The sequence below is a fragment of the Megalobrama amblycephala genome, linkage group LG3 (assembly GCF_018812025.1).
Source record: "Megalobrama amblycephala isolate DHTTF-2021 linkage group LG3, ASM1881202v1, whole genome shotgun sequence".
Lineage (NCBI taxonomy): Eukaryota > Metazoa > Chordata > Actinopteri > Cypriniformes > Xenocyprididae > Megalobrama > Megalobrama amblycephala.
In genome coordinates, this window is record NC_063046.1 from 59,871,698 (window position 1) to 59,898,458 (window position 26,761).

General features: G+C 39.8%; 1 protein-coding gene across 2 annotated transcripts in view; it reads left to right on the forward strand.

Moving 5' to 3' along the window:
- The window catches only part of LOC125265825 (A disintegrin and metalloproteinase with thrombospondin motifs 7), a 91,016-nt gene that overhangs the window by 4,265 nt on the left and 59,990 nt on the right, over window positions 1-26,761 (forward strand). For both annotated transcript variants that reach the window (XM_048186335.1, XM_048186334.1), the window contains 6 exons: window positions 1,311-1,678; window positions 5,520-5,697; window positions 7,929-8,113; window positions 15,644-15,727; window positions 18,818-18,942; window positions 19,022-19,171. In XM_048186335.1, coding sequence (XP_048042292.1) covers window positions 1,311-1,678; window positions 5,520-5,697; window positions 7,929-8,113; window positions 15,644-15,727; window positions 18,818-18,942; window positions 19,022-19,171 — 1,090 coding nt within the window. The remainder of the gene's footprint in view (window positions 1-1,310; window positions 1,679-5,519; window positions 5,698-7,928; window positions 8,114-15,643; window positions 15,728-18,817; window positions 18,943-19,021; window positions 19,172-26,761) is intronic.

Sequence of the window (26,761 nt, forward strand, 5' to 3'; positions counted from 1 at the left end):
AGATATTAATCCTTCAATTTAATTACGTTTGAGAGAAATGTATGTGAATGGCGAAGTTATTTGCAGCTCTTCAGCACAGTGTCAATTTAAACAGTGCACTTTCATTTGTGCATGCCAAATAAAAAAGAAAAGAAAAAGAAAATAAATGTAATTTTCCCCCAGATTATTGTATTAGTATTAATTTACTGCCCATTATTATTTTTATATAGCATTCCTGGAGATTTATTATTTGGGGCCAAGCCCCGAAGGAGCTGTAGCCCCTATTGTAATTGTTAGTTTTCTTTTTATTATTCCTCCCAAATGGGAGTCTATGGCAGCACTATATATCAATGGAACATGAGAAAATGATGAAATTTGGCACAATTGTAGAGATGGTCAGGAATAATCATTGGACCAATTTTGGAGTCTCTATAACAAACTCTATAGCGCCACCACTAGTTCAAAAATTCACTTTTGAAATGGCTATAACTTTTGAACCCTTTGTTCTAGAAAAATGAAATTTAATACACCTGATTCCTCTCTTCATGCATAACATTAAACATCTTACATTAAGACTCCGCCCATTACAGTAGTGGCCAATTTGAAAAGTACAGTATTCAGTTTTTTCGCTACTCCTTCTTCAAAATTTGTCCACAGTTTGTCCAATTTTGCCCAAAATTTGATCACGATGTTTGGACTGAGCCGCACAGAAATGACTGAACAGATTTTTTTTTATTCATCTTTGTTCAGAAGTTATGATGTCGCAAACTTAACAAGGTGGACCCAACATTGGTTCAGAGGCTGTATCTCGGCCAAACTTTAAGCAATCAAAGCGAAAATTGGTACGCTTCATCAGAACAGTACACTGGCAAACAACATTTACTTTGCCCCACCCTCGAACACTCTAGTTGTAGCTGAGACTAGAAGAGTTTGTTTTGTGCTGTTTTCTACGCTGCGAAGCAAATCCACTTTCAAATTCAGATATGGTACTGGCTGTTTGGTTTCTGACATGTGCTATAAGCATGTGCACAACAGACTGGGCCATCTGACCAAAAAGGAGGGGTTTAGAGAGACCAAATCCTTGATCGAACCGTTTCAGACACCGTGAGAAAAGAGCTGATGCTGCAATGGATATTATGAGAAAATTAAAGTGTTATTTGACCTTGGATGCATGTAAACCTATTGTAGGAGACCTTCAAAATAAAATTAGGAATGTTTAAAATAGCATAATCAGGGCACTTTAAAACTAAATGTTATTTATAACTATTTAATAATTCCACTTCTGGTATGTGACAGTTTTAATCTTAATAGTTACCCTGTTATTTTTGTAGGTAGTTCTCTTGATGGACTTCCAAACTATGAAGTTGTTCATCCAATCAGAGTGGATTCATCAGGACATTTTTTGTCCAATCATGTGTCTCACCGTGTGAATCGAATTCAGAGGAGAGAGACGGCAAAAACCAAAGAGAGCCTGGCCCAGGTTTTCTACCATCTGCAGTATGGTGGTCAGGACCTGCACTTTAACCTCACCCTAAACCCTCATCTACTAGCGCCTGGATTCCTCACGGAGCGGAGATACGGTGGCCTGCAAGGGTCTACATTACACAGTCATGGCCACTCTCTCTGCTACTTCCTGGGAGACGTCTGGAGCAGTACACTGATGAGGGGTCAAGCAGCTGTGAGCACCTGCAATGGCCTGGTGAGTTGATAAGCATGTTTGTATTTTGATGTATTTTGTATTTTGAGAACTGGCAATTTTCCGGCAGGACGAACGTCAGTGACCACTGGTAACAGGATGTAGGTGTGGCCAGTGAGGCGACAAAGTTGAGATATGTTTAATGTTGAGATACGTTCATATTTCAGTCGAACTGCACCAAAGTTCATTTAGAAACGGACCAAGACCCCTGAAAAAATGGGTCTCAGTCCGTTTCTAAACGAACTCTGGTGCTCTTGTTTGTTGCGCACCAGGGTTCAGATGGTAGCGTTCACACTTATTCAAATGAACTAGTACAACCAGTAGTGGGAACGCCCACAAGCGACCTTACCGCCATTTCTACGATGTCGTGGCTGGAACCACAACATACAAAGAATGACAACAATGATAATCTCAGGCACTGGTTGTGCTTCATTTAATGTAAAAAAAATTTAATGTGAGTTTGAATATCATTTTGCGTGACCCTTATAGCTATACTAACTACGCTCTTCTGATTGGCTGTGATTTTTGATTGATTTTGGTTGTGAGTGCAGTGCACTTGCAGAGAGACTCCGCCCACACGCTCTTCTGATTGGCTGTGATTTTTTTTATTTTATTTTGGTTGTGAGTGCAGTGCGCTTGCAGAGAGACTCTGCCCACACGCTCTTCTGATTGGCTGTGATTTTTGATTGATTTGGTTGTGAGTGCAGTTTGCTTGAAGAGAGACTCCGCCCACACGCTCTTCTGATTGGCTGTGATTTTTTTTTTTTTATTTTGGTTGTGAGTGCAGTGCGCTTGCAGAGAGACTCCGCCCACACGCTCTTCTGATTGGCTGTGATTTTTGATTGATTTGGTTGTGAGTGCAGTTTGCTTGAAGAGAGACTCCGCCCACACGATCTTCTGATTGGCTGTGATTTTTTTTTTTTTTTTTTTGGTTGTGAGTGCAGTGCACTTGCAGAGAGACTCCGCCCACACGCTCTTCTGATTGGCTGTGATTTTTGATTGATTTGGTTGTGAGTGCAGTGCACTTGCAGAGAGACTCCGCCCACACGCTCTTCTGATTGGCTGTGATTTTTGATTGATTTGGTTGTGAGTGCAGTGCACTTGCAGAGAGACTCCGCCCACACACGCTCTTCTGATTGGCTGTGATTTTTGATTGATTTGGTTGTGAGTGCAGTGCACTTGCAGAGAGACTCCGCCAACACACGCTCTTCTGATTGGCTGTGATTTTTGATTGATTTTGGTTGTGAGTGTAGTGCACTTGCAGAGAGACTCCGCCCACACGCTCTTCTGATTGGCTGTGATTTTTGATTGATTTGGTTGTGAGTGCAGTTTGCTTGAAGAGAGACTCCGCCCACACGCTCTTCTGATTGGCTGTGATTTTTTTTATTTATTTTGGTTGTGAGTGCAGTGCACTTGCAGAGAGACTCCGCCAACACACGCTCTTCTGATTGGCTGTGATTTTTGATTGATTTTGGTTGTGAGTGTAGTGCACTTGCAGAGAGACTCCGCCCACACGCTCTTCTGATTGGCTGTGATTTTTGATTTATTTGGTTGTGAGTGCAGTTTGCTTGAAGAGAGACTCCGCCCACACGCTCTTCTGATTGGCTGTGATTTTTTTAATTTATTTTGGTTGTGAGTGCAGTTTGCTTGCAGAGAGACTCCACCCACATGCTCTTCTGATTGGCTGTGATTTTTGATTGATTTTGGTTGTGAGTGCAGTGCGCTTGCAGAGAGACTCCGCCCACACGCTCTTCTGATTGGCTGTGATTTTTTTTATTTATTTTGGTTGTGAGTGCAGTTCGCTTACAGAGAGACTCCGCCCACATGCTCGTCTGATTGGCTGTGATTTTTGATTGATTTTGGTTGTGAGTGCAGTGCGCTTGCAGAGAGACTCCGCCCACACGCTCTTCTGATTGGCTGTGATTTTTTTATTTATTTTGGTTGTGAGTGCAGTTCGCTTACAGAGAGACTCCGCCCACATGCTCGTCTGATTGGCTGTGATTTTTGATTGATTTTGGTTGTGAGTGCAGTGCGCTTGCAGAGAGACTCCGCCCACACGCTCTTCTGATTGGCTGTGATTTTTTTATTTATTTTGGTTGTGAGTGCAGTTCGCTTACAGAGAGACTCCGCCTACATGCTCTTCTGATTGGCTGTGATTTTTGATTGATTTGGTTGTGAGTGCAGTGCGCTTGCAGAGAGACTCCGCCCACACGCTCTTCAGATTGGCTGTGATTTTTGATTGATTTGGTTGTGAGTGCAGTTTGCTTGCAGAGAGACTCCGCCCACACGCTCTTCTGATTGGCTGTGATTTTTGATTGATTTTAGTTGTGAGTGCAGTGCGCTTGCAGAGAGACTCCGCCCACACACTCTTCTGATTGGCTGTGATTTTTGATTGATTTGATTGTGAGTGCAGTTTGCTTGCAGAGAGACTCCGCCCACACGCTCTTCTGATTGGCTGTGATTTTTGATTGATTTGGTTGTGAGTGCAGTGCACTTGCAGAGAGACTCCGCCCACACGCTCTTCTGATTGGCTGTGATTTTTGATTGATTTGGTTGTGAGTGCAGTGCACTTGCAGAGAGACTCCGCCCACACGCTCTTATGATTGGCTGTGATTTTTGATTGATATGGTTGTGAGTGCAGTGCACTTGCAGAGAGACTCCGCCCACACACTCTTCTGATTGGCTGTGATTTTTGATTGATTTGATTGTGAGTGCAGTTTGCTTGCAGAGAGACTCCGCCCACACACTCTTCTGATTGGCTGTGATTTTTGATTGATTTGGTTGTGAGTGCAGTGCACTTGCAGAGAGACTCCGCCCACACACTCTTCTGATTGGCTGTGATTTTTGATTGATTTGGTTGTGAGTGCAGTGCACTTGCAGAGAGACTCCGCCCACACGCTCTTATGATTGGCTGTGATTTTTGATTTATATGGTTGTGAGTTCAGTTCGCTTACAGAGACTCTAGCTGCATTCACGCCACCGTGTAATTACCGTAATTTTGAGATGACAAAACGTGACGTTATATTCGGAGCTATTCACTTCCTCGGACTGGGAATTATGCGTTTCTATGGCACCACTATCAACGCCTAAATGAATCTACAGCGGTCATGTGGTACAGCGACTACGTGGTACACGTGGGAGCTTTCAGAGAACTCCCAACTTACAAACTGTAATTACAAGCTATACAAGGACGTGAACACTTTTTACGAGCCAGAATCTCGCAGTTATAGTAATTACGATATGGTGTGAACGCATCTTCTGTCCACATGCTCTTCTGATTGGCTGTGACTTTTGATCATGTCGCATCTGGTGTGGACAGACAAAGTGCTTGTCGCTGGAATGTTACTAGAAGCATCTAGGCAGGTGTGTTGAGGCAAGTTGGAGCTAAATTCTGCAGGACAGTGACCCTCAAGGAGCAGGATTGGGCTCCCCTGGGTTAAAGGTTACAGTTAAGGTTAAAGCTGTGATTGTTTAGAATGAATGTTGCTTCAGGCCGAACAAAGGGTTTTGATATAGCTGGTCCAGGTAATCCAGAAAAATGTCCCACTTGGGTAAATCGCATCATTCCACTTAGTCTAGACAAAAATCTTACCCTGTTGTTACATGTTTCTTGTTTTTGCTATTTGGACTTTCATTTTGAAGTGTCTTTTCTGGCAACTAGCTGAAATAAAAAAAAAAAAAATTGTATTTTATTTTATTTCAGTCGAGGCTTATTTTATTTTTAGTTTCAGTAGACTATAATGAGTGATAATAATTATGTAATAATAAGTATGTGCCAAAAGTGAATGTGTACCTAAGCTGTTTCATTTTGTGCCATGTTTCTTTGACCTTTTGTTCTCTCTAGACAGGGCTGTTCAAGCTCTCAGAAGAGGAATTCTTCATTAGTCCGCTGGAGACGACACGAGAAGTGTCGGCCCCACAGGCTCACGCCATCTATAAGAGACATGCTGTCCAATCAGAACGCCAGCTGGTGCAGCCTCTGTTTGGGGAGCACACAGCTAACGCGACCTGTGGGGTCAGAGGTGAGACTTTGTGATTTACTACGTTTCCATCCCCCTATTTTTATGCACATTTTGGGATATGGCATAAAAATCCAAAAAAAAACCTTTAGAACTTGGCTTTCCAAAACGGAGTGCTGCAAGAGCTCTGACAAATTTATCCTTATCCAGCGATCTCATAATATCATGTTCAGCTGACATCTGGGCAAGTACTGACAGTCTTTTTTGCAGCAGTTATGATTTTATTAGGGCTGCCCTCAACTAACGTTATATATATACTTACAATATCCCAAATGTTTAAAACTATTTGTAAATCGTGAGAAAATTGCAATTTTAACCAATGCTCCGGGACGTGTGAGGAGTCACCTGTCTATTGTGTCATACCCGCGTTACCCTCGGTTTCCGGTTTTATTTTGTAGAAACCATGGAAACACCAAAGACGCTTTAAAATATTACATGTTTTAATAGACAAGGGAACAACTGTTTTGATATATTTATGGCCAGAAAACAACAACAGTGTCTCACAGCAGCCGCAGAGCGAACGCACAGAGTAACGTTATAACATTTTCAACACACTCAGATGTATCTAATATGATAAACAGAGCAGCGTTACCTCATACTCATGACTGGAAAAGCGGAAGCGGCGCCAGCGACTGTGTCACAATAAAAGTCCCGCTGCTCGTGAGGCGTGTGTTGCTCAATCGCTCCAGCTCCTCGTTCAGCTCCACAACACTCGCTCCTGCTCTGCTTCATACTACAGTAACGTTACTAATCCATGAACATGATTTCTTCCCGAGTCCTATCACAATTCTATTCCAGCATCTGTTGAGGTGAAGACCACATGTCCCAAGATTCCGCACTCAAACCTGCCGTCATCAAGCTACACCTTTGTTTTGAATAGGCCTCTAGCGACCTCTAGCGGACAGAAAATATTACATATTGCACCTTTAATTGCCTATAAATAATACATAGTCTAACCAGTGCTCAAGAACACACATAAAGCTTGCGCCAGCAAAAGTAATGATTATGAATGTGTCATGAAAAAACAGCAAAGAGACTGTCTAAACATTTTAATCATTTATTGATAATGTTTTCTGTTTTCGGCTGCAGAGATTAAGTCGACGATGCTGACTCGTCATCTCCGCAGTATTGGATGTGCCTATATGCACATTTCATATGGATCTGAGAATATTTGTTTTCTGCTTGAATTGGTTGACAATCTCTTGACATTTCAAGCTTTCTATAGATGTATTTCTCATGTCTGTGAGGCTAGTATACACTGAGTTTTGGTTTATTTTTATGACGCACTGTAGTTCACAGAGACCGAGACGGCAGAAAGTGCATCCTGTTCTCTTTATTTTACAAAAGCACAAGGTTTTCTTGTCATTGTGACTTTTGTGAGTTTACACAAATAAAGGTTTACAGTTTCTTATCTGTATGACCAAAAATGGTAGAGTATTTTAACAGTTGTTTCCGCTGTTATCAGGAAAAAATGCAAGTGATCGCACCGGCGCGTTTGAGGTCGATGGATGATAGGCAAACGTTTATCAGCCACAGGTGCGAGATATAAATATAGGCAATCATTGACTTAACGAGTGAGTAATTCAATCATTCGGTCAAATGATTAGTTCAAAATGCAGACTCATTCAGTTGCTCGAAGAGGCACAATGGCTCTACTGTAGATTCGTTGAGAAAACAGATTTTAAAAACAGGTTTTAAGTCTAAAATGAAAGTCACCTAACATTAACTTCTTGTTATTGAACTGTTGTATAAAATCAATAGGCTATCACATTTGCAATTGTGCTGATATTCGGGAAAACAGCACTCCATATCCTCTTATAAATGTTAAAAACCAAGACAATTTTGCCCCATATATCTTGATTTTTGGAGGGCATTTTTATTAATTTTGGTAGCATTTTTGTCACAAGCCCAGTGATGTTAAGCCCAATTGAAATTAATTTATTATATACGAAAAAGACCCACAGTGGCTTCTCCTGCTGCAGAAACTTCCATTTTTCTTAGTGATAATTGGCGGCAGTTTATCAGGAAGTGACGATTTCGTTGTCTTCGACTCGCTGGATGCTTTATTCGCAAATGTTTTATGCGATGTTCCAATTTTGCGCATAAGTTAAATTCCCAGCTTTGGATGGAAACGCAGCTAATGTGGCTAAGTACTTTTGGCCAGATGTCTTTTAAGATTAAATCACATCATTCACTTCATCCAGTATGATTTCTTACTCTCTTAAATCCTTTAGGAGAGGCAGAGAAGGTGGAGAGGCAAAGAGAGCGCTGGGAGAGACGTCGACGTCGCAGACGGATTAGACAGCGCTCCATAAGCACTGAGAAGTGGGTAGAGACTCTGGTAGTGGCTGATTCTAAAATGGTGGAGTACCATGGACGCAAAGGAGTCGTGAGCTATGTGCTCTCTGTCATGAATATTGTGAGTAACAGTCCTATCTATATTTCATGGCGAGCATCACTATTACTGTTGCTCATATTGTAATTCTGTCTTCAATTACTCACTTGCATGTCGTTTCAAATCCAGACGATTTATGCACAAGTAACTGTGTGCAACATAAACTGTAACTGACTGACATAAAACTCTGAACGCTGGCCACTGACGTCACTGCCATTAAATGATAGGCTGAGGTGCCTCAAGTGATCCAAGTTAGCCGTTACGCTTTTTCCAATGGTAAGAGCTTCAGACCCTCTCATCTCCCAATAATAAGATTGACGCATTAAGGTGAACCAAAAAATAGTTTTTTGCGCATCAAGCAAGTATGCCGTGTACCAAATTTCTGAAGATGAATGAAAGTCTTACTGTTTTGGAATGTCAAATTAATAACCCTCATGTCGTTCCAAACCTGTGTGCACTCTGAATGTAAGCAAATTCATTGTCATTTTGGGGGGGAACTAGTCTTGAACTCTTAAAAGTGACGTATGGAAGATTTGGCCCTCTAGCGGTTGAGATATAAAACTGGGCAATTCCAGCGTTATGGACGTGACATTTGCAGTCAAAACTTGAAATATAAATTCTCAGAGAATGCCGTCTGTTTATGTATTCATAGTCCCTTATTAAAGGAGTACAGACATTAGAAAAATCGTTTCATATTTTAGATGAGGGAAATATATATGCATTACGGACGTGACAAAAAAAGTCACCAAGTTTTAGGTGTCAACATATTCTTTAGGAATTCTGTGAATTACACTTGTTAAAATACATTAACAAATATTAATGTTTATCTATCACGTATGGCACAGAGACAAGAGAGTAAGATCCATATGCAGGCAAGGGTCAAAATCCACAGAAACAGTCCATACAAAAACAAGGAAAACCAAAACGGAGAAACCAGAAACCATACATGAAAACACCATAACAAAAGCAGAAACAAACCGGGTATAAATAGACAGACACTAATGATGAAACACAAAACAGCTGGGTGCCATGAATGGGATAATGAGTCCGGGAAGTGGGTTATGGGAATTGCAGTCCAAGTGAGGTGAACAATAGTCCGTGTTGGAGTGCCCTCTGGTGGCTAAATAGGGCACTCCAACTGGTGATCATGACATTATCATAAAGCAGTTTAAAATCACTGGTTATCACTGAACCGATTGACACTATTGTCACTCACAATCATGTCAGTTTTATGTTTTGTCTAAATGATCGCATGGTTTTCGGCTAGTTTGCGCAGTTTAAAGCAAAGTCTTGAGTCAAAATTATCACATTTTATTTCAAGTCAAAATTATTGCAATATTATTATTATTATTATTTTGTCAGCTTGATTGCGGGATTCTGATCAATAGGCTATTCATGTTTTAACCAACAGTTAAAAACGCGACATCCCAAGGGAAGTGTCCTATGAGACACAATGCTCTTCTGTAAGTTGTACTGTATCATATAGGCCTACCTTCTGATGTTCATATATTTCGTTCTGTAACTGGCAAAGACCAGTTAGTGCTAGTGGGTTGCAACCGCGATGCGACCACAAAGGACACTTTCACTTTCGAGATCACTTTCGCGAGCCCCCCGCCTTGTGATTTAATATGAAGCGTCCATAACGGTCACATCCGTAATGCTTATTATGGTTCATCAGAGAAAGTAGCGAGATGAATTGTTGATCCTAATAAGCATAAACATAATTTAGCTTTGTATATAAAATTATTTGTATTTATAATTGTTATATGACATAAACTTAATATTTAAAATGTTATGGATGTGACAGAGCACTGAATCGTTGTGACCTCTTAATTCTAGCCCTTATAAATTCAACAGGCAGTGCTGTTATGACAAAATGAGTGTATTTGTTTCTCAGGCATGCCTCCATCTCTCTGCACAATGCTTACTGTAATAATAAAGTTGGGGGTTTGATCCCTTTTTTGAAAGCATGTAATATGATTGGTTGAAAATTTAATTTAAGCATTGTTGCTTACCTCATATGTTGTGGATAAGGCAATTTTCTTAAAATTTCTGTTAGAGCACATACAGTATATTACAAACCTAAATGGACAACTTAAAAAGGGTTTTGTACTTTTGGTAAAAACTTTTTTTTTTTCATGGTAAGGAAGACCTTTGCATGGAATTGCCCCAACTGCTAGTGATATTCGCATGACTTCAGCAGTTCAGTTTCAGTTTTATGAATTCCATCTGGTGATTGATTAGATGGCCATAAATTTAGTCTGAAGGAGGAACCAGAGCCAAATCTACAGTAGAGAACAGAATATAGAAGAGAAGGTTCCATATAGAAGCTTAAAGGTTTCTGTCAGGCGCATCATATATGGAACCTTTCAGGGGTTCCAATCATGGGATCATTTTATGGATTTAGTTTTGAGTTAGTCAAGAACTCAAGGGTTCAATATAGAACCCCATTAAACCTTTTTTCTAAGCGTGTGCAGGACACATTTGACATACCTAACATTAATGCTAACCATTTTCTCATAATATCCATTGCAGCATCAGCTCTTTTCTCACAGTGTCTGAAACGGTTCATTAAAGGATTCGGTCTCTCTAAACCCCTCCTTTCAGAGAGATTCCTCTGCTCTGATTGGTCAAATAGGCCAGTCTATTGTGATTGGTCAACTGCTTACAGTGCATGTCCGAAAAGCCTGTTACCACATTTGAATTTCGTAACGTACAGAACCGATCGTGTCGGTTTTACTGTATCAGTTCCAGTTCGAGTCTTCATACTGTGGACGTACATCAAAGTGGATTTGCTTTTGCAGTACTGAAAACAGAGTCTTATCGACACGAACAACACAAACCAAACTCTTCAATCTCAGCTGCAACTACAGTGTTTGAGGGCGGGGCAAAGTAGACATTGTTCGCTGGTAACCAATGAAAACCATAGGCCGGGATTATGCAAATTTGTTACAATTCTGCACAGATGTGTTACGGAAGTGAGACTGCAGGCAGTTCAGAATCAATTCTTTCTTTTACTAGTCAACTTTATTTGTTGTTTACTTTGATCTTTAAAACTTTGCAGACCTTTTACATTCTCAAACAGCTGTATTACACACAGCATGAAAGGTAATAGTACTTTAAGCAACAACATAAAACATCCTAGCATTGTTGTGGCAGCTTCCACTTCTCACTTTTTTTTTATATATATATGTACACTATCTTTTCAAATACTGTTGTTTGTACTGTTCATCCAGCTTATATTATTTGCTAAGTAGTGCCAATTTATAATCATAAGTTTCTAAAGTGAATATTTTGTCTTGAAACATAGTTTCCACCTGGTCAGGAACACCCAAAAAAAGAATTCCAAAAGTTTCCAAATCCACACTTTTCGTTTATTTTCTTAACTCTGATCCTTATTTCCTCCCTTTAGCTTTCACCTCCTCAAATAGCGACAATGTGCCTTTAAGCTGCTCTCAGTCTGTTAGTAGCTCCTGAGTTGAATCCAAGTCAGCTGACCGTGTTACAGATCCAGTCTGTTAGGTACATTTTCCAAAATATACTCTGCATGGTTTGTCTGGCTTCTGTTTGAGGAGGGAAAAGCCCCACAATGGAAAAAGTTTTCCATTGCAGACACTTGGTTGGTATAGAAGAACATTCTATAAAGGGGAAACATTCCATTATCCTCAGTTTCCTGTCAGGCAGCTTCTCCTGTCGGTCTGTCCTACTGCCGACAACATGAGTTGGCAGAGGTTTAGGTCTGGCATTATAATCTCATTGCTGCTCTATTTGAGTTGTTTTTATGTATTGCTGAGCAGGCTGGAGAAGGTAATTCAGAACCTGATTTTCAAAGTTAGACACAAAGCATGTTTAACTCTGTTTCACATTTTAGTGAGAGCCTTACTGTCTGTTGGCACACTTACCATTGTCCATCAAATTTTTGCTGGCAAAATCCAGTCATTTCAATAGGAATCCACACAATTTTGTAACTGATTCACCACGCTGACCAACAGAAAGCAGCTTTATTTGAAACCAAGCTGTGTTTCATACATCACTACTCTCTTAAAATTAAAGAGAGGCCATTTTTGGAACCTTTCAACAATCAGTTCTTTTAAAGAACTTAGTGTGAAGAACTTTTTAATATTCTAAAGAACCTTTTGTGGAATGGAAAGGTTCCAAGATGAATGCCAATAAAGAACCTTTATTTTTAAGAGTATTGTCAAAGGACATTTTTTGAGATTTCGCCAACATTTTGCAAGTGTGACTGCAGCTTTCTTAACAGATCCTCATGCACTCTAAAAACTAATTCAGGGGACCTTTAGTCATTACTTAAATATAAAAGATTGTTGTGAAATAAAAAATCAAGTTCTGAAATGCTGTTAGACTTTTTACTTGTAATTGTTATTTTATTGAGCTTGGATGACACACAAATTATGCCTATTGATTCGATATACTATCATGACTTGTCATAGTTTAACATTTTCAGTTCATCAAAAATGTATTTAATTTTAAGTTCTGTTAATGTAAAATACAATCTGATGACGTGTAAACGCGTTTCATTGTTTTGAGTTGTGTGAACACTTCTTTTAATTTAACTGAAACTGGGCTGGGATTTATATTTCCCATCATGCTTTGCCCATGGCACTTGAAAGGGAGAGTAAATGCTAAAATTAAGTGTTATGTAATGTTTTTTGCACAAGATTAATGGTAAGGGAGATTTAGCAGTAATTAGTGTTTTGTTATGCTAATTTAGAAGAGTTCATGTGTTAATGTGGGTTTTTGGAGAGTTACCATCATGGTGACAAGCGGTGCTTGGTAAGTTCATGTTACTTAGAAATGCGTTGTGTCCAAAAAGCGTCTTCACCTTACTTAAAACATTATGTTGGATCAACTTAAATAGTTGCATTCATGTTGACAATTATTAAGTTCATGTTACTTAGAAATGTGTTTTTATTGTGGCAAAAAAAAACGTCTTCACCTTACTTAAAACATTATGTTGGATCAACTCAAAATATTGCTTTGAATTAATGTAATTCTCCCAATTGGCTTAAGTTAAAAATTCTAGTGAAAAACGTTAACATATTTTTTTTTTGTTGAACCAATGTGTGAGTTACTGATTTGTAACACTGTACATAACCAGCAGAGTTTGTGCTTCACACAGTTAATTTCAGTCACATTTGATTTTCAGCAACAACGTGATATTGCTAAATAAACAAATGCACACAAATATTGGTTAAAATAGTCAATTTCTCTCAACTAACCTTTTACTGTGCTGTCTGGAAGCATTGAATCTTTGATCTTTTCTTTCGAGTGTTCCAACTTCCAACACGTTAATCCGAAGTGATTTTTCATCAACTGCAAAAAGAGCCCACCCTCAAGTCTCTATGATATTCTGGTCTCTATATATGGCTCATGTCACTCATTAAATATAAGTCCTAAATAAGTTGATGTGTTTTATCATCCATCAGACAAAAATGGTTAGCCTAATTGCAATATATCAATAGCTATATTTTTTATTAATGATAGTTATAGGATGAGGCGTTTACATCGATATACAGTAGTTTGGTAAAACAGTGAGCTGCATAATTCAATTTGTCCATGAGACATGAGACATGAAACATGAGACATGCTTTAAGGGCTTCAAAATGAGATATAGTTAACTATAATGTTAGAAAGTCATTCAAATATTTCCGTTTTGCTGTCCGTAGTGGTCAAGCCATCCGCACAAGCGTGCCAAACAGACACAGCGCAATAGAATAGGACCACCATAATTCTGACTAAAATATACATTTAGCTAAAATATTTGTTGTTGGACAATAAATGTGCCATATGTAGAAACCTACAAGTAAGTGTATTTTTATTAACTGTAAAATGACTGTCAGTTGTGCTTTGTTTTTATTTATTTTCATTTTTAGTTTAGTGAATTTAACTTCTGCTTTAAAAATCATTATTTTTGTTATTTAGATTGTAATGTTACAATGTTAGAAAGTAATGTGATTTTAATGTTGATTAATGTCCAATGTTGATTTTTTTTTTTTAGAACCGATACCGATAATTTTTGTTTATGTGCCCGATAACCGATATGCAGAACCGATATTTATTTACTGTTATACTTCTGTTTTTGACATGATTACAACACCAATGAACTGAACAAACCAAAATGGCGATCCTGCAATTCTCAAAACACCCACAAGATGGTGGCGTTTATTGGTAAATCCGATATTACAAAACCGATATCCGATTACGGTAAAATGCTTAAATATTGGGGAAAATATCGGTAAATCAATATATCGGTGGATCTCTAACTTTTTGATTTGCTCATAAAGTCTAGCCTACCTGGTAACTTATTTACTATATTTGTTTTCATAGCCTTCAATATGAACATTTGTGTAGGGCATCCAAATATAATATTTATATCCAGATAGACAATAATAGAAAATACCAAGATATATACCATATATCGCCTTTCATCCAAAAAGTACTGAGATATTATTTATATTTTGGCCATATCACCCATATCGCAGCTCAAAATTGTATTTATCTGAGGCATTTTTCTTTAGGCTGTTTTCAATTTTATCATCTATTTCTAATATATTCTAACCTAATGCTTGCAGTTTAACACATAAGTGTGTCTTTATAGAAATTTTATAATATATATTAATACCTTTCACTGCTTGGATCCCTAATTCCAATGACTAATAAATGCAAGTTTAAAGTTAAATTCATTTGTTTTATATCTCTAACCTGGCTAAATATATGTGCCAGTATATTCCACGCAAGCTTGATCACTGTAACTGTAACATTAGCACCTGAAACCTGTAAAATATTAAGTTAAGCAGCCTTTGAGTGTGTCGCAGTCTCAAAGATCAGATTAATGTCTGCAGAAGTTGCTTCACCTCAAAAGGACAGAACAGCATCAAAGGTGCTTCATTAATTCACTGGAACATTTTGTAATGAGCACCACAGAAGCAGAGAAAATGCCTCTCACATTTCAGACCGCATTTACCTCAAGGAGAGCTTTGATGCAAGAGCAGAACTTCACCTACAGAAGCTCTATAGTTCAGTATCAGTTTGTCAGTCAATATGAAGTTATTTCTGTGACTTATTTTGGTTACTTCTCTGCATAGGGATTCCTGGAGCTTCAGCTCCCCTGTCTTTCATCTAAGCCCCTGTAAAGGTCTGCGATGAACTGAGCTGTCAGCGCCCTTAAAAGTCTGTGATTATGTGATCTCTCTTCACATTTTCTGAAAACAGCATCTCTGGGATTTCACTCTGAATCCTCCCTTTGCCATTCATTAAAAACTTTAAAACATTAAGTATTATCGTTCCCACCAGATCATAGACAACAACATAAGGCTCCGCACACAGCTGTCACATACACTATCCATTTCTCTAGCATTCATCCAAATGCTCTCCGTTCCAGTGAAATCACAAATTAAACGTCCGATTCTGTCCAGTTTTTATGAGTTGTTGAATCAGAATGGATGGATCACTGATGGCTTCAAATCTAGATGACATTTTAGATGATATTTAAACTATTTACATTTTCATATGTGAGAATGCTTTGTTTTATAGGTGGCAGGGTTGTTTCGGGATGCCAGCATCGGAAATGCCATCAACATTGCTGTCGTGCGTCTCATTCTGCTGGAAAAGGACGAGGTAAGTGAGATGACAACGCAGCCATGCAAACCCTTGCTCTAAAAATACACAGCAGACATTCTGAATCAATGTCAGTGCTGCAATGCTGAAAATCTGCCAAAAAGCATCAGTTAAACTTGGTGGTGGTAAATTTTCCACTTAGTTGCCACTGTTAGAAAACAAAAAAATCACACAAGATGTTGTATTTGATTTGAATCGCATACTTCACATTATTATTCTCACAATGTGGCTTAATTTTAAGCCTAAATGTAATTATTTGTTTGCTTGCCAAAGCCTATTTTTACTCACATTTGATGCTTGGTGAGTTAATTAGGGGCCAAACACCAAAGATGCGTATGCACCTATTGTAATCGTTGCCGTTCTTCTTCTTCTTATATTCTTCTGTTTCCGCTCTTGAGTCTATGGCAGCCCATAGAACGGTATGGTAAAAAGTTGTGAAATTTGGCACACTGATAGAGGACAGTCTGATATGTCACCATAGCAAATTTGGAGTCTCTAACTCAATCCCTCTAGCGCCACCAACTGTCCAAAGTTGCACTCACGTTTATGCTAATAACTTTTGAACCGTAAAGGCTAGAAACAAAATTCAAATCCTATGAAGTAATTTTCCGACATTTTGTATTTTCCAAAAACCTGGTCTCATTAGATTCAGGGTGACATGCCGAGTGAGTTGAATGATACCCGATTTTCCCATATCGGCCATTTTGAATTTTGTACTAAAATTCTATTTTAAAATATTTTGTGAACGCATTAGTGAACCATTACTCGGTATGGGTCTTCGACACCATGCTCTGACAGTACTCAAAAAGTTTGCGGCAGCGCCACCTTCTGGTCAAAAGTTATAATGAAATTTCTTGGGTCATGCTGAGAACATAGATACCAGTTTTGCCATAGTGCGCCGAACTTCCTGTCCGCTATTTTGTTTATTGTTAAAAAACTACTTTTTCAATTCAATTCAATTCACATTTATTTGTATAGCGCTTTTCATTTCATTTCAAAGCAGCTTTACAGAGAATGCATGTCAACGTTACAATTTAAAGAATGCAGTTAGCAAATAATGTAATAATTTAGGCAATTAATTTACAATCACTGTTAGCAGTTTAACTGAACGTAGAAGCAATGAATTTTTCAAGCTCCTTGTAGACCATTTGTCCAATTTTCACCAAATTTGAGTCCGATCGCCTTCAGACCATGCCGGCAAAAAGTTATGGATTTTGCGTTGATAGACAAAACCGTTTTCGTAAAGCACAGCAACAATTTTGAGGCATGATGCCAAAATGACTCTGAAGCTGTATCTCTGCACTGCTTTGCCCTATCGACACCAAACTTTGCATGTTTCATTGTCACATTACTCTGACCACATCAGATTGGTCACAGCGACACCTATTGGTCGACTGTGATAAACCTTTCAATCATATTTCTCAATTCCTATTTTCTAATGACTTTTCAGCCAATTTGCCTCGAATCATCTTAAAATGTCATTTCTTGCTTGTTGTTGCAGCTGGTTTGATGCTCCAATGCTTGGCCCAGATAATTGCTGTTTGCAGCTTTATTTATTATTATTAATTATATTATTACGAGATTAGTGACAGGAGTCACTCCTGAAATATGTTGACATAGTGATAACCATAAAAAGAGTTTGGATTCAAGGCTGCAAACAAGAAACATGAATAAATACTGTTTATTTGTTCATTTGGTGTTAGTTTCTTCTGTCCAAAATAATATTAATATTAACCCGTGGACCACAGGTCTGTTGAGACCAACTAGAGTGAAGAAAACAGACTTGTCGTGACAGAAATTCCCAAGACATCCTTGTGATTTGTTTGCTCCACATCTGGAGAACAGAGACACACATCTCTGATGTGCTTTTGAATGCATCTTTTAACATCTAGTTGTTCAGTTTGTTTCTGTACGCACTACGTAGACTTTATGTAAATATGGTTGTCATCCCTGTAAATAAACGAACTCAAACAGGATTGATCACTCAGAAGAACAGTTTTCAGCTGCTCGGTGTGTTTGTGTCTCGAATCTGTGGGACTCAAGAAGCAGCTGTTAATGCTGTAAATTCTGTGCTGTGGATAGTTAAATTTAAATTTTGTCATTACTTACTCAAGTTATATCAAACATGTATGAGTTTCTTTCTTCTGTTGAACAAAAAAGAAGATGTTTTAAAGAATATCGGCAACCAGACAATTGATGGCACTCATTGACTTCCATAGTATTTTTTTCCTACTATGGAAGTCAATTAGTGCCATCAACTGTCTGCTTACCAACATTCTTTTAATTGCTATGAATTGATAAACTTGCAAATTAACATGGGCATGTATTCAAATCCTGAAGTCTCTGGGCAGAGGTCATTTTTGAGGTGATTTCTCCATGTGATGTATGCATTTAAGAAATTACTCATGTTCGGTTTATTCACATGTAAACATTGATTGTGCACATGCATAGAGCACATCAAACATGGTAAATGGAAACACAGCTGTGCTTGCTTGATGTGAGGAGGGAACAAACTTCACTTGTTCTTGTGGAATAGCAGTAGTGTCTCTTCAGAAGACTTGAAACAATGGTTTCGGGAAACTCTGAATCTTTGATCTATGTTGGTAACACTGGAACTTGTGACTGTAGTTAGCTTACAATGCTTTTAAGAAACGCGCTCCAGATTGGTTTGAAATGCCATGTCCTCAAATATGCCTTCTTCAAATAAGCACATGAGAATCAATTTATAAATTGTATTAATCTGTAAATGCCATAGACAACCAAATCTAGAAATATTTTCCTTTTTTTTTTTTTTTTTTTTTTTTTGCATTGAGGTTACCATTGCATTTTATTTATATGCATTGTGCTTACTATGCAATGCCCCATTTTCACCTTACAAAGTGAATACATATTAGAGTAGTATTATTACTTTTATAAACTCTCATTCTACAACATGATACCGTCAATAAAAGCTGCAATAAAACTGCACAAGTCCACACAAGTTTAATAATTAAACTGTATTTCTTCTTTAAACTCAATTATTATATTTCCTACTTCATGAATGCAAATGCAATTTACCTTTATGTATTTAATACTTTCATTTATTATCAGGAGGATCTGAAAATCACCCATCATGCAGACAACAGCCTGAACAGCTTCTGTAAGTGGCAGAAAGGCATTAATATGAAGGACGACGATCATCCAGTCCATCATGATGTGGCTGTCCTGATTACTAGGTACACGTAGCCTAACTCTAACCAGTTTTACATCGCTTTACATATATAATACGTGCATTAACCCTTTTCTCTGACACAGGAAGGACATTTGTGCCGCCATCAATAAGCCTTGTGAGACATTGGGACTGTCTCATGTGGCTGGAATGTGTCAACCTCATCGCAGCTGCAGCATCAATGAAGACACGGGCCTGACTCTGGCCTTTACAGTAGCACATGAGCTCGGACACAAGTAAGTCCCGACTGTGTTTGTGAACTTTGTGTGTTTTTTGACAGTTTAAGTGCAATAAAACGTTTAAGAGAAATCAGTTTGACCGTCTGACAGGCAGCTTTCTGTGCGCGTGCTTCGGATGTGTGTGCTCAGAAAACCATGTATCAGAAGTTTAAACTGTTTAAACGCATGCAAATAATTAACTTTCATGATTAGGAAGAACTGCAGTGTCACGTGAGCGTGATCGCGATAGAGATGATAATCAAAACCAAACATGTTTTGTTAGTTTTTGGCAGAGTATCCGAGGCAGGAGTTGTACAGGCTCCGCCCTCTTCCGAGAAAATGGGGCGGGGAGCAATAGCTCATTTGCATTTAAAGATACATGCAGAAAAACAACATGTTTTTCCTTCTACGACACAGTATAATAAATGAATTATATTATATCTTAAAGTCAGCATAAAACGGCAGTTGCAATAGTCTTTTCTTCTCTATTGTGACATATATCCCAGTGAAACGGCTTCTGGAACATTTTGATTTCATTTTGGCTTAGTTTTGTGTTCCCAGTTCCTGAGTTTATTTCAAGTCTTCCTAGTTGACTTGCACTGTGTCCAAAATAGAATACTTCCCTACTTTTAAATATATGTAATTTGTAAATGGAAGTGAAGCGACGCATCTGATGCTGTTAGGTCACATGATAATGACAATTCATTCTACTCATATTCATACTATATATAGTGTACTTTTTTAACAGTTGCAAAGTAAATTCAAATGTAGTACCGACTCAGTACATGATTTAGACGCAGCGTAAGTCAACTAAGGAAGAGAGGAAATAAACACAGGAACTGGAAACTCAAACCAGAACATAAACTTGACACCCCTGAGATTTTAAGTTAATGTTTCAATAATTTAACGACACATGTGCATGTTTGTAGTCTTCTGATGTTGGTTAATGGTCACATGATATAGGCTACAAGTAAAAATAATTTTTTATATTTTACAATATTTATATTTAGGGCTGCATATACATTGGGCTTGTTATTATTGTTGTTTTGACTAAAATTATAAAAATGAAGATATAAATAAATATATTTTATATTTTATATTTATATATAATATACATTTTATAATTATAGGCCTAATAATAATTTTATTTTACACCGCAAGCTACAATACTAATGTTTATGTCTTAAATTCTTCACTTTCAAACATTCAAATCTTTTTTTTTTTAAGTTGCTGAATTACTGGTAAAATCTTGTAAACTTCCACAGAAAAGTTGGAAATTGTGTAAATAAAGTGAACCTAGTGAAGTGAAACATGCAGTGCAACAGATTATATATATATATATATTTTTAATTAAATCGCATCCTTTGATTTTATAGTCGCACTAAGCTTTATTTTAATTTTACATTCAATTTAATTATTAGCTTTTCATCAACTCCCTTGCAGTTCCCTCACAAACACCCAACAAGCAAAACCCTGCATTAATTCATTGATGGATAATTAAATTATCCACAAAAACAGAAAGAAATGAATGCATACTGTAGACACATCTGACTACAAAACTCCTTTAGATCAAAAGGTTTCCAAGAACACAAGTAATCATGTAATATAATGTAATAATGCCTGCTCTTGTATGTTTTATAATTACATGGTTTTACACTGAACCATCATCTCAAACATCTATTTTGTAAGTGTAACCATAATGAAATACTGTTATTAAACCCTTTCAATTATAAATTAGGTGCTACCTATTGCATTTCAATATTATCAAACTATAGCAATACTCTCACACATATTTTGCTGTGTTTGTTTCCGTCACTGGTGTAAGTAGCAGCAGTTGATAATAGACAAGAAATGTACAGTTTTACACCATCATGCTGATGATGTTTCTTTAGCCATCTATCAGTCCTGCTGCCTGAGCTACTGTAGTGAATCCACCCTTACTTACAGTCCATACACACACAAACTTTGTGTTTTGAAATACAGATTCCTTCTCAGCTAAAACTGAACACAGTGTTGCATATGTAAATTGCTCATTTTGTGTGGCTCTCAAAGTCGAGGTGTCTTTGATGAAACATGCATTAGTTCTGTGGCATTTACACACACTTTACTGGAGGCTGTGTGAGGCCATCACACACTGAATATTCTCTCACATTTTTCTTCAGTAGAAAGCTTTTTTTTTTGACATCTGTCTGGTTCAAATTACAGTTTCAGGAATTTTAACCAGCATCTCTCTAGCTATATTTCATTCAGATCTGTTTGATTCATTGTGTTTAGTTCCCTTCAAGACGATGTGAAAGATTTTTTAAGACATCAGTATTTGTTCCAGACCATTATGTAAATGAAGACTGCCTGAAAATGAGTTCTGAAGCCTAATGGATGTATAGGAGCAGAAACTGGGATTTTATTTCTCTTCACAGAAGCGTTTCTATTGAATGACAGCCTGCCGTATTAGAGACTTGTGCTCAGACTTAGAGTTTGTTTGATCGCCGTTTGGTCTGCTGCACATGCCTTTTAAAAATGTTTGCGGTCACACCACATAGAAATATAAACAATGATATCATGATAAACAGTCGAGCACAGCGGGACTCAAAAACAGCAGCTTGACGGCCCAGTGAGGGTCTCTGGTGAACTGTGCTTCTAGACTGCTGTTGTTGAGACAGCAGGCTTTGTGATGTATGGGAAAATGAGAATTTCCACAATGTACATTTTAAGAAATGTTCAAAACAACAACATCTGTACATTCTAAAAAATGCTGGCTTAAAAACAACCCAAGTTGGGTTAAAGATGGACAAACCCAGTGTTTGGGTTGTTTTGACCCAGCGGTTGGGTTAAATATGGACAAACCCAGTGTTTGGGTAGTTTTGACCCAGCGGTTGGGTTAAAGCTGGACAAACCTAGTGTTTGGGTTGTTTTGACCCAGCGGTTGGGTTAAAGATGGACAAACCCAGCGGTTGGGTTAAATATTTGACCCAAGCTGGTGGGTAGTTTTATTTAACTCAACTATTGAATAAAGATTACTTTATGGCTGGCTTAAAAATGACCCAACTGCTGGGTCAAAACAACCCAATCGCTGGGTTTGTCCAACTTTAACTCAACCGCTGGGTCAAAACAACCCAGTCACTGGGTTTGTCCAACTTTAACCCAACCGCTGGGTCAAAACAACCCAATCGCTGGGTTTGTCCAACTTTAACCCAACCGCTGGGTCAAAACAACCCAATCGCTGGGTTTGTCCATATTTAACACAACTGCTGGGTTTGTCCATCTTTAACCTAACCGCTGGGTCAAAACAACCCAATCGCTGGGTTTGTCCATATTTATCCCAACTGCTGGGTCAAAACAACCCAGTCGCTGGGTTTGTCCAACTTTAACACAACCGCTGGGTCAAAACAACCCAATCGCTGGGTTTGTCCAACTTTAACACAACCGCTGGATCAAAACAACCCAGTCGCTGGGTTTGTCCATCGCTGGGTTTGTCCATTTTAAACCCAACCGCCGAGTCAAAACAACCCAGTCGCTGGGTTTGTCCATCTTTAACCCAACCGCTGGGTCAAAACAACCCAATCGCTGGGTTTGTCCATCTTTAACCCAACCACTGGGTCAAAACAACCCAATCGCTGGGTTTGTCCATATTTAACACAACTGCTGGGTTTGTCCATCTTTAACCTAACCGCTGGGTCAAAACAACCCAATCGCTGGGTTTGTCCATATTTATCCCAACCGCTGGGTCAAAACAACCCAATCGCTGGGTTTGTCCATCGCTGGGTTTGTCCATCGCTGGGTTTGTCAATCGCTGGGTTTGTCCATCGCTGGGTTTGTCCATCGCTGGGTTTGTCCATCGCTGGGTTTGTCAATCGCTGGGTTTGTCCATATTTAACCCAACCGCTGGGTCAAAACAACCCAACCGCTGGGTCAAAACAACCCAATCACTGGGTTTGTCCATCTTTAACCCAACCGCTGGGTCAAAACAACCCAGTCGCTGGGTTTGTCCAATTTTAACCCAACCGCTGGGTCAAAACAACCCAATCGCTGGGTTTGTCCATATTTAACACAACTGCTGGGTTTGTCCATCTTTAACCTAACCGCTGGGTCAAAACAACCCAATCGCTGGGTTTGTCCATATTTATCCCAACCGCTGGGTCAAAACAACCCAATCGCTGGGTTTGTCCATATTTAACACAACTGCTGGGTTTGTCCATCTTTAACCTAACCGCTGGGTCACAACAACCCAATCGCTGGGTTTGTCCATATTTATCCCAACCGCTGGGTCAAAACAACCCAATCGCTGGGTTTGTCCATCGCTGGGTTTGTCAATCGCTGGGTTTGTCCATATTTAACCCAACCGCTGGGTCAAAACAACCCAACCGCTGGGTCAAAACAACCCAATCACTGGGTTTGTCCATCTTTAACCCAACCACTGGGTCAAAACAACCCAGTCGCTGGGTTTGTCCAACTTTAACCCAACCGCTGGGTCAAAACAACCCAATCGCTGGGTTTGTCCATATTTAACACAACTGCTGGGTTTGTCCATCTTTAACCTAACCGCTGGGTCAAAACAACCCAATCGCTGAGTTTGTCCATATTTATCCTAACCGCTGGGTCAAAACAACCCAATCGCTGGGTTTGTCCATCACTGGGTTTGTCCATCGCTGGGTTTGTCAATCGCTGGGTTTGTCAATCGCTGGGTTTGTCCATATTTAACCCAACCGCTGGGTCAAAACAACCCAACCGCTGGGTCAAAACAACCCAATCACTGGGTTTGTCCATCTTTAACCCAATCGCTGGGTCAAAACAACCCAGTCGCTGGGTTTGTCCAACTTTAACCCAACCGCTGGGTCAAAACAACCCAATCGCTAGGTTTGTCCATATTTAACCCAACCGCTGGGTCAAAACAACCCAATCGCTGGGTTTGTCCATATTTATCCCAACTGCTGGGTCAAAACAACCCAATCGCTGGGTTTGTCCATCGCTGGGTTTGTCAATCGCTGGGTTTGTCCATATTTAACCCAACCGCTGGGTCAAAACAACCCAATCGCTGGGTTTGTCCATCGCTGGGTTTGTCAATCGCTGGTTTTGTCCATCGCTGGGTTTGTCAATCGCTGGGTTTGTCCATATTTAACCCAACCGCTGGGTCAAAACAACCCAACCGCTGGGTCAAAACAACCCAATCACTGGGTTTGTCCATCTTTAACCCAACCACTGGGTCAAAACAACCCAGTCGCTGGGTTTGTCCAACTTTAACCCAACCGCTGGGTCAAAACAACCCAATCGCTGGGTTTGTCCATATTTAACACAACTGCTGGGTTTGTCCATCTTTAACCTAACCGCTGGGTCAAAACAACCCAATCGCTGAGTTTGTCCATATTTATCCTAACCGCTGGGTCAAAACAACCCAATCGCTGGGTTTGTCCATCACTGGGTTTGTCCATCGCTGGGTTTGTCAATCGCTGGGTTTGTCAATCGCTGGGTTTGTCCATATTTAACCCAACCGCTGGGTCAAAACAACCCAACCGCTGGGTCAAAACAACCCAATCACTGGGTTTGTCCATCTTTAACCCAATCGCTGGGTCAAAACAACCCAGTCGCTGGGTTTGTCCAACTTTAACCCAACCGATGGGTCAAAACAACCCAATCGCTGGGTTTGTCCATATTTAACCCAACCGCTGGGTCAAAACAACCCAATCGCTGGGTTTGTCCATATTTATCCCAACTGCTGGGTCAAAACAACCCAATCGCTGGGTTTGTCCATCGCTGGGTTTGTCAATCGCTGGGTTTGTCCATATTTAACCCAACCGCTGGGTCAAAACAACCCAATCGCTGGGTTTGTCCATCGCTGGGTTTGTCAATCGCTGGTTTTGTCCAACCGCTGGGTCAAAACAACCCAATCGCTGGGTTTGTCCATCTTTAACCCAACCGCTGGGTCAAAACAACCCAGTCGCTGGGTTTGTCCATCGCTGGGTTTGTCAATCGCTGGGTTTGTCCATATTTAACACAACTGCTGGGTTTGTCCATCTTTAACCTAACCGCTGGGTCAAAACAACCCAATCGCTGGGTTTGTCCATGTTTATCCCAACTGCTGGGTCAAAACAACCCAATCGCTGGGTTTGTCCAACTTTAACACAACCGCTGGGTCAAAACAACCCAATCGCTGGGTTTGTCCATATTTAACACAACTGCTGGGTTTGTCCATCTTTAACCTAACCGCTGGGTCAAAACAACCCAATCGCTGGGTTTGTCCATATTTATCCCAACTGCTGGGTCAAAACAACCCAATCGCTGGGTTTGTCCATCTTTAACCCAACCGCTGGGTCAAAACAACCCAATCGCTGGGTTTGTCCATCTTTAACCCAACCGCTGGGTTTGTCCAACTTTAACCCAACCGCTGGGTCAAAACAACCCAATCGCTGGGTTTGTCCATATTTAACACAACTGCTGGGTTTGTCCATCTTTAACCTAACCGCTGGGTCAAAACAACCCAATCGCTGGGTTTGTCCATATTTATCCCAACTGCTGGGTCAAAACAACCCAATCGCTGGGTTTGTCCAACTTTAACACAACCGCTGGGTCAAAACAACCCAATCGCTGGGTTTGTCCATCTTTAACCCAACCGCTGGGTCAAAACAACCCAGTCGCTGGGTTTGTCCAACTTTAACCCAACCGCTGGGTCAAAACAACCCAATCGCTGGGTTTGTCCAACTTTAACACAACTGCTGGGTTTGTCCATCTTTAACCTAACCGCTGGGTCAAAACAACCCAATCGCTGGGTTGGTCCATATTTATCCCAACTGCTGGGTCAAAACAACCCAATCGCTGGGTTTGTCCAACTTTAACACAACCGCTGGGTCAAAACAACCCAATCGCTGGGTTTGTCCAACTTTAACACAACCGCTGGGTCAAAACAACCCAATCGCTGGGTTTGTCCAACTTTAACTCAACCGCTGGGTCAAAACAACCCAATCGCTGGGTTTGTCCATATTTATCCCAACTGCTGGGTCAAAACAACCCAATCGCTGGGTTTGTCCATATTTATCCCAACTGCTGGGTCAAAACAACCCAATCGCTGGGTTTGTCCAACTTTAACACAACCGCTGGGTCAAAACAACCCAATCGCTGGGTTTGTCCATCTTTAACCCAACCGCTGGGTCAAAACAACCCAGTCGCTGGGTTTGTCCAACTTTAACCCAACCGCTGGGTCAAAACAACCCAATCGCTGGGTTTGTCCATATTTATCCCAACTGCTGGGTCAAAACAACCCAATCGCTGGGTTTGTCCAACTTTAACACAACCGCTGGGTCAAAACAACCCAATCGCTGGGTTTGTCCAACTTTAACACAACCGCTGGGTCAAAACAACCCAGTCGCTGGGTTTGTCCATCTTTAACCTAACCGCTGGGTCAAAACAACCCAATCGCTGGGTTTGTCCATATTTATCCCAACCGCTGGGTCAAAACAACCCAATCGCTGGGTTTGTCCATCGCTGGGTTTGTCAATCGCTGGGTTTGTCCATCGCTGGGTTTGTCCATTTTAAACCCAACCGCCGGGTCAAAACAACCCAGTCGCTGGGTTTGTCCATCTTTAACCCAACCGTTGGGTCAAAACAACCCAATCGCTG